At 41.6% G+C, this 12,510-nt stretch overlaps 1 protein-coding gene across 6 annotated transcripts in view; it reads left to right on the top strand.

The window, feature by feature from the left end:
* ilkap (integrin-linked kinase-associated serine/threonine phosphatase) overlaps positions 1–12,510 on the top strand; it is a 52,035-nt gene that overhangs the window by 695 nt on the left and 38,830 nt on the right. For 3 of the 6 annotated variants that reach the window (XM_072255707.1, XM_072255704.1, XM_072255710.1), the window contains exons 2-7: positions 934–1,002; positions 3,237–3,359; positions 8,411–8,528; positions 8,926–9,032; positions 10,270–10,363; positions 11,545–11,632. In XM_072255707.1, the coding sequence (XP_072111808.1) occupies positions 934–1,002; positions 3,237–3,359; positions 8,411–8,528; positions 8,926–9,032; positions 10,270–10,363; positions 11,545–11,632 (599 nt within the window). The remainder of the gene's footprint in view (positions 1–933; positions 1,003–3,236; positions 3,360–8,410; positions 8,529–8,925; positions 9,033–10,269; positions 10,364–11,544; positions 11,633–12,510) is intronic. The other 3 variants (XM_072255708.1, XM_072255705.1, XM_072255709.1) reach the window with 2 other exon arrangements.

The following is a 12,510-nucleotide window of genomic DNA, read 5'->3' as shown; positions in this document are numbered from 1 at the left end:
TGTTGGTTCTATTTACTAACAAGTCTTCGGACCCTGATAGACTTGGCCATTAGGTCTTCTTTAGAGGTGGCCGTTGGTACGTTGGTTTCAGTTTTCCAAAGTTTCCAAGTTTAAGGCAAGGTTCCATTAGATTGGAAAATAGCAACTTTAACTCATTTTATTCAAAAGGAAAGGGAGACAGCAGGAAACTACAGTCCAGTTCACTCAATATCTGTGATGGAGAAAGTGTTAGAAGCAGTTAATAACATCAGAACCCTTAAGAAACTAAGTTTCTAGATGAGCTTTTGAGTAGTCTCGGTAAAGAAGGCTATAGGTCAAGTGCTGGGAGGTGGGTTTAATGAGGATGGGTGGACACTGGTCAGTATGGTCTTTGGCTGAATGGTGACTATATGACTAGTCATTTGACACTAACATTGGTGTTGTGAAAGGGAAGTCGTGTTTGATCAGCTTACTGGGGTTCTTTGAAGATGTAACAAGTTCGACAGAAAGAGGGAATTGGTAGGTCTACCATACTTACCTCTTCAGAAGGCATTGGATAAGGAGCCACAGCAAGGATGTGCAGATAAAGGAAAGGTCATCGTGTGGGATGTAACACAGGTGGTGTGATTAGAAGACTGGCAGCCTACAAAAAGTGGGAAGTGAACATATATTGTTACCTTGGTTGGTAAGGTGTAATCAATGGCGAGTGCCAAGAGCCCAGCCTCCACCCCACCTTGAACATCGGATGCCAGGAACCTGACCCCTACTGCTCTCAAAAATGTGATCATTATCGTGCAAACTGCTGCTCTGTGAAATCTCTCAAAGGTAGTCGGGCAGCTTGGAGCAGGTTATTCCTCACGGACCACACCTGCTAGTGATTTGGGTGAAGAGAACAGAAGGCGCAGCAAAGGCTCTGACAGCAATGAATGTGTTTATTCTCTTTTGATCATTTAGGAGGAGATGCTCAGAAATCAAAGCCGTCACTTTTCGATAACCTGCCAGACACAAGGAACCCAGACGTAGGTAAACACACAGCTGGAATGTAGCATTGTAGCTTTTGCTGCTGTATCATGCATGTATGTGGGTATATCTACTATTAATCTGTATTTATTGTTGAGATTTGTACTAGTTTGTAGCTATTCCCCACATTCGTCTTCCCTATCTTTGTCTACATTGGGAAATTTTATTTTAAAAGACAGTGCTTTTTGCTTTTGCCAATTTTGAAAACACAGTTACTCACTATGGATTGAACAGCTTTAATAAGAGGGCAGCTGTGTTGCTGTGGAACTAGAGATGCATGCAGGTAGGACTTTGAAGAATACCAGATCTCCTTCCCTCAAAGACTTCAGCAAATTGGTTGGATTTTTATAACAAGGAAATACCTTCATTTTTAATGCAATTCAGAACTCCAAATTGGGAACTGAACTTGCAATATTAGTCCAAGATGCTTTGTTACTGCAGCAGCTCACCCATAGTGCCTTTCGAAATGGCAGAGAAAATCTTTGTATGTAGTTTTGAGGCAGGTTAGTATGGGAATTTTACTTGCTGATCCAACACCATCCTCTCATTTTCAGTGCAATTTAGCTCTATCAACTGATTTTACTGAAGTTCTTTTTGATTATTTGAACATATTGTCTTGTTAGCAATTGATCTTGTGGAATAAAGTCAAATGGCTCACTTTCCAATGAGTTCCACAGCACAGATTTTCATTGGATCACTGTGTGGTTCTTGGCTTCCTTTATATGACATCATATTACACCTGCTCAACACACATCAAATGCTAGAGGAACTCAGCAGGTCAGGCAGCACCTGTGGAGAGCAACAAATAGTCAACATTTCAGGTTGAGACCCTTGATCAGGACTACTTCATGGTCTCGGCTGGAAATGTCATCTGTCTATCTCTCTCCATAGGTGTTGTCTGATCTCCTAAATTCTTCCACCATTTGGTGTGTGTTGCCCAGGATTTCCAGCATCTACAGAGTCTCTTGTGTTTGTATTATACCTTTTTATTTATAGATGGCAATAGAGATATATAAGGGTCTTATAATCCTGCTAAGCTTTCAAAAGGTGTCTACAGGCCTTGGGATTTAAGTTTAAAGAAAAATCAATATCCCTTTGAGAGGATGATTTTGAGCAGTTGTTTTAAGCATAATTCGTTGCTTGACACATTGCTCCCAGTGTGCAGCAGACGTATCAAGTCATTTCACCTTTACTTCCAGTAGAGAGTTACCATGTGATTACACCACCATTCATTCTGTATTTCAAAAAAAAAAGAAAAATTCGCCCCTCTCTAGACTGCCCCAGGAAGAGATTAACATTGTAATGTAATTTCAATTATGTGATATAGAGTTGCTTCAGAGCAGGACTGCGATGGGAGCAGCTTGAAGTGATGAACTATATATTTATTGTGCATTAGGGCTCCTCCCCCTCACCATTACCTCCCTCCCCTTCATCCCCATACTCTGTTTTACACAGGGAGCTTCCCAGTGGCCCAAAATTTTAATTCTGATTCCTATTCCTGTGCAGACATGTTGCTCCATGATCACATTAAATAAACAAGATTTGTTACATTAAATAAACAAGGTATTTTGGATTGAGTGCCAGAAGTATGTTCTGTTCAGTGGAAAAGTCGAATGGAATCAATTGACATCCACCTGAAGCAAGAATCTAAAGGAACAATCTGTTTCTTCTCACTAGTGCACCAAAATGTTAACCTAGATTGCAGGTCAAGTTCAGGAAGGAGTGCACGCCCAAAGGATAAATCTGATACAAGTGCAAGCTCGCTAAGAAAATGTTGAGTGTGGATAATATCATATCTATATCATCAAGTTATTAATGAAGATTTACCACAAGTTACCACCAACTCAACAACCTGTATCTACAAAAAGATTTCAGGATTGAGTTTGCAGTTTATTGTCCAAGGCAACAGGTGTATTATCACGTCACAGACCCGAGTCAACATGATGTACTGCTTTGCAAGGGTAATTTAGTGGCTCTTCTGCAGCCAAGCAGAAGAATCCTATCCTGAATATTTGGTTTGTATTTCATAGACATTTGTGTCACAAGGTGAAAGCTATGTTAGTGCTTTGAGAGACACCCTCTGGTACTTTGATAAGTTCATCAGTCAGCAAGATAAAACATGTTAGAAAAGAAAGATATGCTTGCAGGAAAAGTGCGGTGTGAATAGAAGCTGCTAATGATCTAATAATTATTTTGTGCTTTTATCTTAATTGCTGTCTTGTTCTTTCACCCATCAGCAGCTTCTGTTTCTGACCTGTTTGGAGAGCTTCCAGAAACACAGAATGACTTGAAAGCAGAGAAACGCAAGTGGTCAAACCAGAATGGATCCAAGGAACACGAGGAGAAGAAGCCCTGTAAAGGTAATTTAAACAAATGGGTGAAATAAAAGAAAATGGTTCACGTCTAAAAGGAGAACATGGGAAATCGAGAAGGTAGTGAGGAGATTAGAAGGACACAAAGGGTATAAGCAAATAACGTAAAAATACATTGTGTCATCTTTAAGCATATAAAATTCGGTACTTGGAGGGAATAGCTGTCTGGGTGGAAGGGATAAGGTTATGACTGAAACCAAGAATGTTGGTGGTGTAAAATAAATATGTTCTTTCAGCATTCATTAATGATTGTGTACTTGAGAAATGGTTAGAGATAACCTTGGAAAAGTATTTCTTCATGTGATTTGAGTAAATAATTATTGCAAAGTATTCTGCTGTGAATGGACTTGATCTTGACCCCTCCTCAGGTTTGCTCTCCAGCACTTTCTAATAAGAATGTAATCTGGCTATTTACCCTTCTTTTACCTTTTAACCCAAGAAGTGTTGAAGCTAGCTGCTACTTGTAACTAAACATCTCTGAGCCCTCTCCTTGAATTTTCTATACTCTGAAAGATGTAAATTGCATAAGAAACTTACTTAATGTTAGCATTTTGAATGTAGATAGATAACTATATGTATATGTACAATAGGAATACATCCAATGGCCAGAACTGTCTTTAACAATGTGTTAATACAGAAGGTGGCTATTCATCACTTTCATGATGTGATAATGTGGGGGTTTGATGAGGGTTGGTTAATATGAGCACAGTTGGCCCTCCATATCGGCAGATCGAAAATATCCCAAAAAAAATTCTAGAAAGTTCCAAAAAACGAAACTTGAATTTGCTGCGTGCCGAGCACTACGCTGAATCCACGTGAATGAGGTGATGTGTAGGCATACCCTGCTGTAGCCTCCTGCCATTTTGCAGATCCTCAGTCTCTCTCCAGCACTCGTTTGAGCATTGTTTGCCTCGCATCTCGTTCGTTCGCTACTCGTGTTGTGAGCGAGAGGAAGGAGTTTAAGGCTAGTAAGGGATGGCTGGCTGGCTATGTAAAGCACTACAGCCTCAAGAACTTAAAGATCACAGGAGAATCGGCATCGGCTGATGCCGAGGCAGCATCAGTGTTCCCAGAAGAGCTACAAAGAGCAAAATGATCCGTACAGATGGTATGCAGAATAAAACAAAATAACACATTCCTGTGGTATCTGGACTGAACATGGACAGACTTTTTTTTCCTTGTCATTATTCCCTAAACAATACAGTATAACAACTATTTACATTGTATTAGGTATTATAAATAATCTAGAGATGATTTAAAGTATACGGGAGGATGTGCGTAGGTTACATGCAAATACTACGCCATTTTATATAAAAGACGAGCATCCGCGGATTTTGGTATCTGCAGGGGGTCCTGGAACCAATCCCCTGCGGATACTGAGGGACGACTGTATTTACTTACTACCTTCCCCAGTGTAGATATAATGGCATGGAATCTGAATATCCCATATTAAGGGCTAATTTTGATTGCTTTAAATACAAGTGGGTCTTTCACTTTGAGTGTTTTTTTGAAGAATGGTTATTTGTATTAATAACCTGCTTCTTACTATTTCATGACTTGTGAAGAAAGTGCACCAGTGCCTCTACCTTCCAGGAGGCTATAGACTTTTAACATGTCCCTTTGACCCTCACCAGTCTTTATCGGCGCACCATAGAAAGCATCCTATTTGGATGCGTCAGAGTTTGGGTTGGAATCTCTTCTGCATGGAACTGCAAGAAGATGCAGAGAGTTATGGGTAAACACAAAATAGTCTGCAGATGCTGGGGTCGTGACGAAGGGTCTCGGCCTGAAACGTTGACCGTTCGTTTCCACGGATGCTGCCCGACCTGCTGAGTTCCTCCAGCGTGTTGAGGGAGTTATGGGTGCAGCTCAGCACATTATGGAAACCAGCCTCCTCTCCATGGACTCTGTGTCTATACTTCTCATTGCCTTGGTAAAACAGCCAATATAATCCACTCACCCTGGACATTCTTCTCTTCCCTCTAAAAGCTGGAAAGCGTGTACCATCAGTGTTGAACACAGGTTCTATCCTGCTGTGACTATTGAGTGGGCCACTCGCATGATAAGATGGACCTGACCTCACTATCTACCTCTTTATGACCTTGTACCTTATTGTCTGCCTGTACTGCACATTCTCTGTAACACCTTATTCTGACTTGTTATTTTCCCCTGTGCTACCTCAAATCACTAATGTAACAAAATGATCCGTACAGATGGTATACAGAATAAAACAAAATAACACATTCTTGTTCTGACATTTTGGTCCAAAACCTCCAAGATGAGGCCACTGTCAAGGTGGAGGAACAACACCTTTTTTTTCATCTGGGGACCCTCCAACCTGACAGCATGAATATCGACTTCTCCTACTGGTTTAAAAAAAAAATATCTCTCTCCCCCCCCCCCCGCCTCCCCTCTTTCTTTATTCCCCACTCTGACCTTTTACCTCTTCTTACCTCTCTAACACTTCCCCCCAGGTGCCCTCCTCCTTCCCTTTCTCCTGTGGTCCACTCTCCTCTCCTATCAGAATCCTTTCTCTCCAGCCCTTGATTTTTCCCACCCACATGGCTTCAACTATCATTTTCCAGTTGCCTTCTCCTCCCACCCCCACCTTTTTATTCTGGCATCTTCCCCCTTGCTTCTCAATCCTGAAGAAGGGTCTTGTTTATGCAAAACAAATCTTTTTCACTGTATGTTTGTACAGTGACAATAAACCATTTTTCCTTTTTCTTTCAGACAAGGAAGTTTTTTTTTCAATCAGTTTAAATCCTAGTGCCTGCCTTTTGTTTCATAGTAGTCTGGTAGAAAATTGTAGACATGATCGTTATTACATCCTGGGTGTGTAGATGGTAGTTGAGAGAGCGGCAGCCATCACCAAAATGGTGTCAGAGGGAGACAGGCTGGTGAAGATGATGTTTGGCATGCTGGCTTCAGTCAAGGATTGAGTGTAGGAATTGGGATGTCAAGCTGCAGTTGTACAGAACTTGGAGAAGCTGCACCTGGTATATTGTGTATTCTTTTGGTTACTGAGTTATGGGAAAGATATCATTAACTGGAAAGATTGCAAAGCAGAAGTACTGGAATGTTAGAGTCATAGGAAAATACAGCACAAAAACAGGCTCTTTGGCCCAACTATTTTCCCTGAATCATTTAAGCTGCCTACTCCCATTGACTGCATCTGGACCATAGTCCTCATACCCCTACCATCCATGTACCTATCCAAACTTCTCTTAAACATTGAAATCGAGGACATGTGCTGTCAGCTTGCTCCACACTCTAATGACCCTCTGATTGCAGAAGTTTCCCCTCCTGTTCCCCTTAAACTTTTCACCTCTCTCTCCTGACCTCGAGTTGCTGGGACTTGAGGGCCTGTGTTATAGGAAAAGTGTGGGCAGACTGAGATGTGATTCCTTGAAATGTAGGAGACTGGCTGGTGACCTTATACAGGCATATAAATTCATTGGGGGAGGGGGAGGGACACAGATATGGTGATTGAACAATCTTTTACCCCAGGGAAAGGATATCAAAAACTCGAAGGCATGGGTTTAAGGTGAGAAAAGAAAACTTTAATAAGGGCCTGAAAGCAGCATCTTCACACAGAGTGTGGTGCGTCTGTGAAATGAGTTGCCAGAGAAAGTGGTTGAGACAGATACAATAATATTTGAAAGATATTTGGACAGGTACCTGTGTAAGAAATGTTTAGGGGGACATGGGCCAAACACAGGCAGATGTGGGACTAGTTTATCTTGCATGGATGTGTTGGGCTGAAGGGCCTGTTTCTGTGCTGTATTTCTCTATGACACAATGACTAATAGTTTGGTGAACTGTACATCACCTACAGCCATTGTTGATCATAGACTCAAATGGTTTTGTTTATTATCAGAGAATGTATACAGTATACAATCTGAAGTACTTGTCTTCACATGTATCCATGGAAAAAACAGAACGTCAAAAGAAAAACATTAGAACCCCAAAGCCCCCTCTCCCCTCTCCCCGCGCAACTTCCCCTCCGCCCTCACCCCTGCCCGTTTCAACTTCCCCTCCGCCCTCACCCCTGCCCGTTTCAACTTCCCCTCCGCCCTCACCCCTGCCCGTTTCAACTTCCCCTCCGCCCTCACCCCTGCCCGTTTCAGCTTCCCCTCCGCCCTCACCCCTGCCCGTTTCAACTTCCCCTCCGCGCTCACCCCTGCCCGTTTCAACTTCCCCTCCGCCCTCACCCCTGCCTGTTTCAGCAAAAAGCGTCAGCGTCCACCTCCTACCAAGCAACAACAAAGCACCCAAAGAGACCATGATCTGGAGTCAACAAAATCTATTGTTTTCCCAACAATTCAACATGCCGGAGGCTCTCTGTCTCTCACAAACAAGGCACAGAGAGATATCACCCATTTTCACAATGAAAGGGGAGACTTACAGTCGCTGTTATGATGTTACAGTTTGCCGTGTCGCTTTTCCATACGTCCGCTGTCGCCCACAACGCCTCAGTCCTCAACACCGGCCTGAAATCGGTCATCCACAGGGCCGCATTCCAAGGCGCCATCTTCCAAGCCGTGTTTGGAGAATGTCGGAAAACGATTGGCCAACGAACTCCAGGAACGGGAATTCATTCGCTGTTAAAAGAAAAAGTGCAGTTTAAGTGCCACTTACAGATCAGGACCTCAGCAGAACCCCACCACCCTGAAAATGATTAAAAAAAAAGAGAGGATTTCAGTTGTTTTGCAGATGAGCTCAAAGAGGCAGCCACTTGGCGCCATTTCAACTCCACCCAATAGAGCAGCCTGTATTGCGTTGTGTGTGAATAGGGGGCTATATCAGAACAATATGATTGAAATATGACAAGGTATAATAAGGTCCTTCTTTGCCTTGTATTCTTACTGAATATTGTCCCACCATTTGTAAAGGCTTTCAGGTGAGAAGGAGAGAGAAAACTATAGGAGGAAGGGAGAAATAACTTCCTTGTTTCATATGCAGGGGATCTTTTATGAAGTTATAATATGCAGATCAGCCCTGTAGTATTTTGCTGAAAGTTCCTGTGTTTTCTTCAGGATTTGTGACCTTAAAAGGTTATGCTGCAGAGAGGAAAGGTGAGCGGGAAGAAATGCAGGATGCACATGTTATAATCGACAATTTCACAACAAGTTTTACACAGCTACCTTCAGAAGTGTAAGTATTAAAATGTTCAGGAGACAACAATCTATCTGATATATCTTGCATTGACATATTTTAACTTGGGTGGTAATTTAAAAGTGCATTATGCAACCTCTGCTTGGTTAGGGGTGACCAAGATGGATGTGTCCTCGGCCTCAATTTATCTTCTGTTTTAGCTCCACATGCCTCAATTTCTTGAAGTTTCAAAAATTGATCTACCACTTCTTGAATCACCAGTTGTGATCCAGTCTCCATGATGCGCCAAGGCATAGAATTCCAGAGATCCACACTTTCTCTGACAAGAAATACCTATGCATAAGTGTAGTGACTATCCTTGCAGGTGATGTGAATAACACATTTGCCCTTTCTAATGAGTTCATCTGCAGTTTTTCCTTCTTGGTCTCTGGTTTAGATCTCGATTGTCATACTTTGCTGTCTTCGATGGCCATGGTGGCATACGAGCATCCAAGTATGCAGCGCAGAATCTTCACCTTAATCTCACCAGGAGTTTTCCCAAAGGTAACTATACGGCCATGAGAAGCTGAAATCCATTGAATTTCCAAGTTCATTAAATGAACTGTTATCTAGTTATTGAACTAGTAACCCTGGTTCATTTTTGGAGGTTCTGGTCATAGAGGAGTGAGAATTATTCCTGAAGATATTCAGCTCCTACAGGGATTTTTTTTTGCTATTGGAATCAATGGTAACAGACTTTTTTTCCCACTACATATAGTATACAATGGAAGACTGCATTCGATTATAACCTGTTATTATTTCGGGTATTCACTCACAGAGTCTCTGTAGCACAACTCTGGTCTTTTTTTTAAACTCAGAATGAGTTCTGGAAGTTGTACTCCTCTGTTCTTCAATCAAAGGTGAAACTGATATCTTTTGAAGATAACTCGAGTCATTACAAGCAATTAGACCATAAGATATAGAAGTGAATTAGGCCATTTCACCCATCGAGTCTGCTCAGCCATTTCATCATTGTTGCTCCATTCTTCCTCTCAGCCCCAATCTGCATTCTCCCCATAGCCTTTCATGCCCTCACTAATGAAGAATCTGTCCACCTCTGCCTTAAGTATTCGTAAAGATTTGGCCTCCACTACTGCCTGTGGCAACGAATTCCGCACATTTGCCACTCTCTAGTGAAAGAAATACTTCCTCATCTGCATTCGAAAAGAAAACCCCTCTATTCTGAGGATGTGTCCTTTGGTCCTAGACCTCCCACCATAGGAAACATCCTTTCCACATCCACTCTATCAAGACTTTTTACCATTTGATAGGTTTCAAGTAGATAACCCCTCATTCTTCTGAATTCTTGTGAATGCAGGCCCAGAGCCATGAGGCGCTCTTCATATGCCAAGCTGTTCAATCCTGGAATCATTTTCATGAACCTCCTTTGAACCCTCTCCAGTTTCAGCACATGCTTTCTAAGATAAGGGGCCCAAACCTGCTCATAATACTCCAAGTGAAGGTTCTTTTGTTATTTTGGGTTGTATTCTGCAAAACTTCATAGATATCACTCCAGAAGGTTAACATTGGCATCAGTCCACCTGACCTCTTTCTACCTTGCATGTTTTCAAAGCGAAGTTCTATTGAACAGATTAGAACCCAGAGGGGTAAAAAACAGTCTTGCACATTTCCCCAGCTCTGTGTGTGACTTCTTGAAATTCTTGCACTGGATTGGAACCCCAAAGTTCACGTGAGACATTTTGGGCCGACGGACCAGGATTTTCTTTATTATTCTCTGCAGGAGAAGTGACGAATATGGAAAAGGCCATCAAGAAGTGCCTTCTCATGACCTTCAAGCAGACAGATGATGGCTTTCTGAAGCAAGCATCAAGCCAGTGAGTAGTAAACAGAGGTGCTAATGATCTTCTTTCTTCCCCATCTTCCCCTGCCCCCCCCCTTGTCTAAACACAGTTGAAGCCAGGTGTATCATATCTCTTCCTTTACTATTTAAAAAAAAGACTATGCATGTTTATTCTTCACCTTTCATTTGCATTGCTCAAAATTTATCGGTAGAGAATAAGCCACTCTTTTCTTAGTTCCAGTTTTCATTTGGAACATCTTTTGTCACCTCTGAATAGTATTGTCAATTTATATAACCCTGAGACCTGAGACTGCAAGTGTTAGAATCTGGAAAAGAGAGTTGGGGTGGGGGGGACTGGTGAAGAAACTAGGGGGTTTCTGATGTAGGATCTTGACCAGAAATGGCGACAATTCTTTTCTCCTCACAGACACTGTTTGACTTGCTGAGTTCCTCCAGCTGTTTGATTTTTTTTTTGTCTAAAATAAAAGCCTTTCTGGTTCCATTTTCTTGTCTGCACTAGGTTATCTGGTAATCAGTTCTTTCTTAAAAAAGATTAGACGAAGTTCTTCATTCCTGATGGAGATCTTGTGATCCCTGCTGGGAAAACTGTGTGCTTTCTCTTTCAACCAAGTGAGGGCAAGCTTCCGTGTTGTCACCTTAATGTACAAAGTGGGGTTCACTGCGATGTTGCCCAGATTGGGGCATAATGTTGATCAGGGAAGAGTGGATTGGCTCAGTTTGTTTTCACTAGAGTGGAGGAGACTGTGGAGTTACTTGTTAGAGGTATATAAAATTACAAGAGGGATAATTGGGATAGATAGTAAAACTCTTTACTCCTCATGGTAGAGGTGTGAAAGAAAAGAAGACGTAAGGTATAGGTGAGAGGTAGGTTTCGAGGGCATCTGAGGGGGATTATATTCACAGTGTGGAATTTGAAGTGTGCAGTCTGCAGATGTAGTGGAGTAGTATTTTTTTCCATTTTAATGAGCATTTAGACAAGTATTTGAAATGCCAGGAGAGAGTAAATTATGGACTTAGCACAGGTAAATTGGATTACTGTAGGCAGATAAGCAGGTGGCATAGATGGCTGAAAAGCCTTTTTCTGTGATGTTTGATACTATTTGGCCACTCACATTAAACTCTTTAGTATTCAGCTGTCCATATGTCATTAGTCAATGAACTAATGAGTCATATGTTGTTTCTTTTTTGCTGCAGAAAACCTGCCTGGAAGGATGGATCCACTGCCACATGTGTTCTACTGGTGGACAAAGACTTGTACATTGCAAACCTTGGTGACAGCAGGGTAGGAAATTCTGTCTAATAACAGTGATCGGTTATATTATGTTGATGCATAGCTGTTGGAATAAGTCTGCCAACAACTTGTCCCTTTAATGTTTCTCTTATTAAACTCTTCCTTTGTCCTTCAATATTACATGATTGTTTTCCACCTCACTACAACCCTAAATCTTTTCCTTGATTGAAGTGAAATGCACTTTTACATGATTGTTTGACCAGTTCACGTCAATCAGAAAGTGGGGCTGAGGGGAACTTCTACTGACTGCAGTAGTTTAATGATGCAGGTATTCTGATGAAGGGTCTCATCCTGTATGTTAACTCAGTTTCTCTTTCCCCATTCCCTGTCTGACCTGCTGAATGTTTCCAACGTTTTCTGCTTCTATTTCAGATCTCTAGCATCTGTTATTTTTGATTTTGGGCTTATGCTGGAGTCTATTATCAATAAAACAGTAACAGGGCAATTGCAAAGTATAATCAGATGAGGTGGAATCAGGATGGGTTTATGAAAGGCAAGTCGTGTTTGATAAATAATTTTTGAATTTTTTTGAGGTTTTAGGTGGCAGAATAGATAAGGATAATTCTGTTGATGTGTGCGTGGACCAAGAAGATCTTGGATTAGATGCTATGTCAGAGATTATTAAGCACAATTAGAATGCATGGCATTGAGGATATTATACTGCTCGAGATGCCCTCTGTTGCAATATTACCCTTGAGAAGTAGCCACTCTCTTGTTTATGATACTTCTACAAAGCTTTTGGTTGGGAGTTCTAAGACTTAGACCCTCAATGATGAAGGAATGATAACAGTATAATGTGAAAGAAATCAGCAAGTTCTGGTAGTCTTAAATTTCTGCTATCTTTGTCTTTATCATGGGTTTGGGCGATG

The sequence above is a fragment of the Mobula birostris genome, chromosome 4 (genome assembly GCF_030028105.1).
Source record: "Mobula birostris isolate sMobBir1 chromosome 4, sMobBir1.hap1, whole genome shotgun sequence".
Classification (NCBI taxonomy): domain Eukaryota; kingdom Metazoa; phylum Chordata; class Chondrichthyes; order Myliobatiformes; family Myliobatidae; genus Mobula; species Mobula birostris.
The sequence above is the reverse complement of the archived record's forward strand: the minus strand, read 5'-3'. Positions and strand labels throughout refer to the sequence as shown.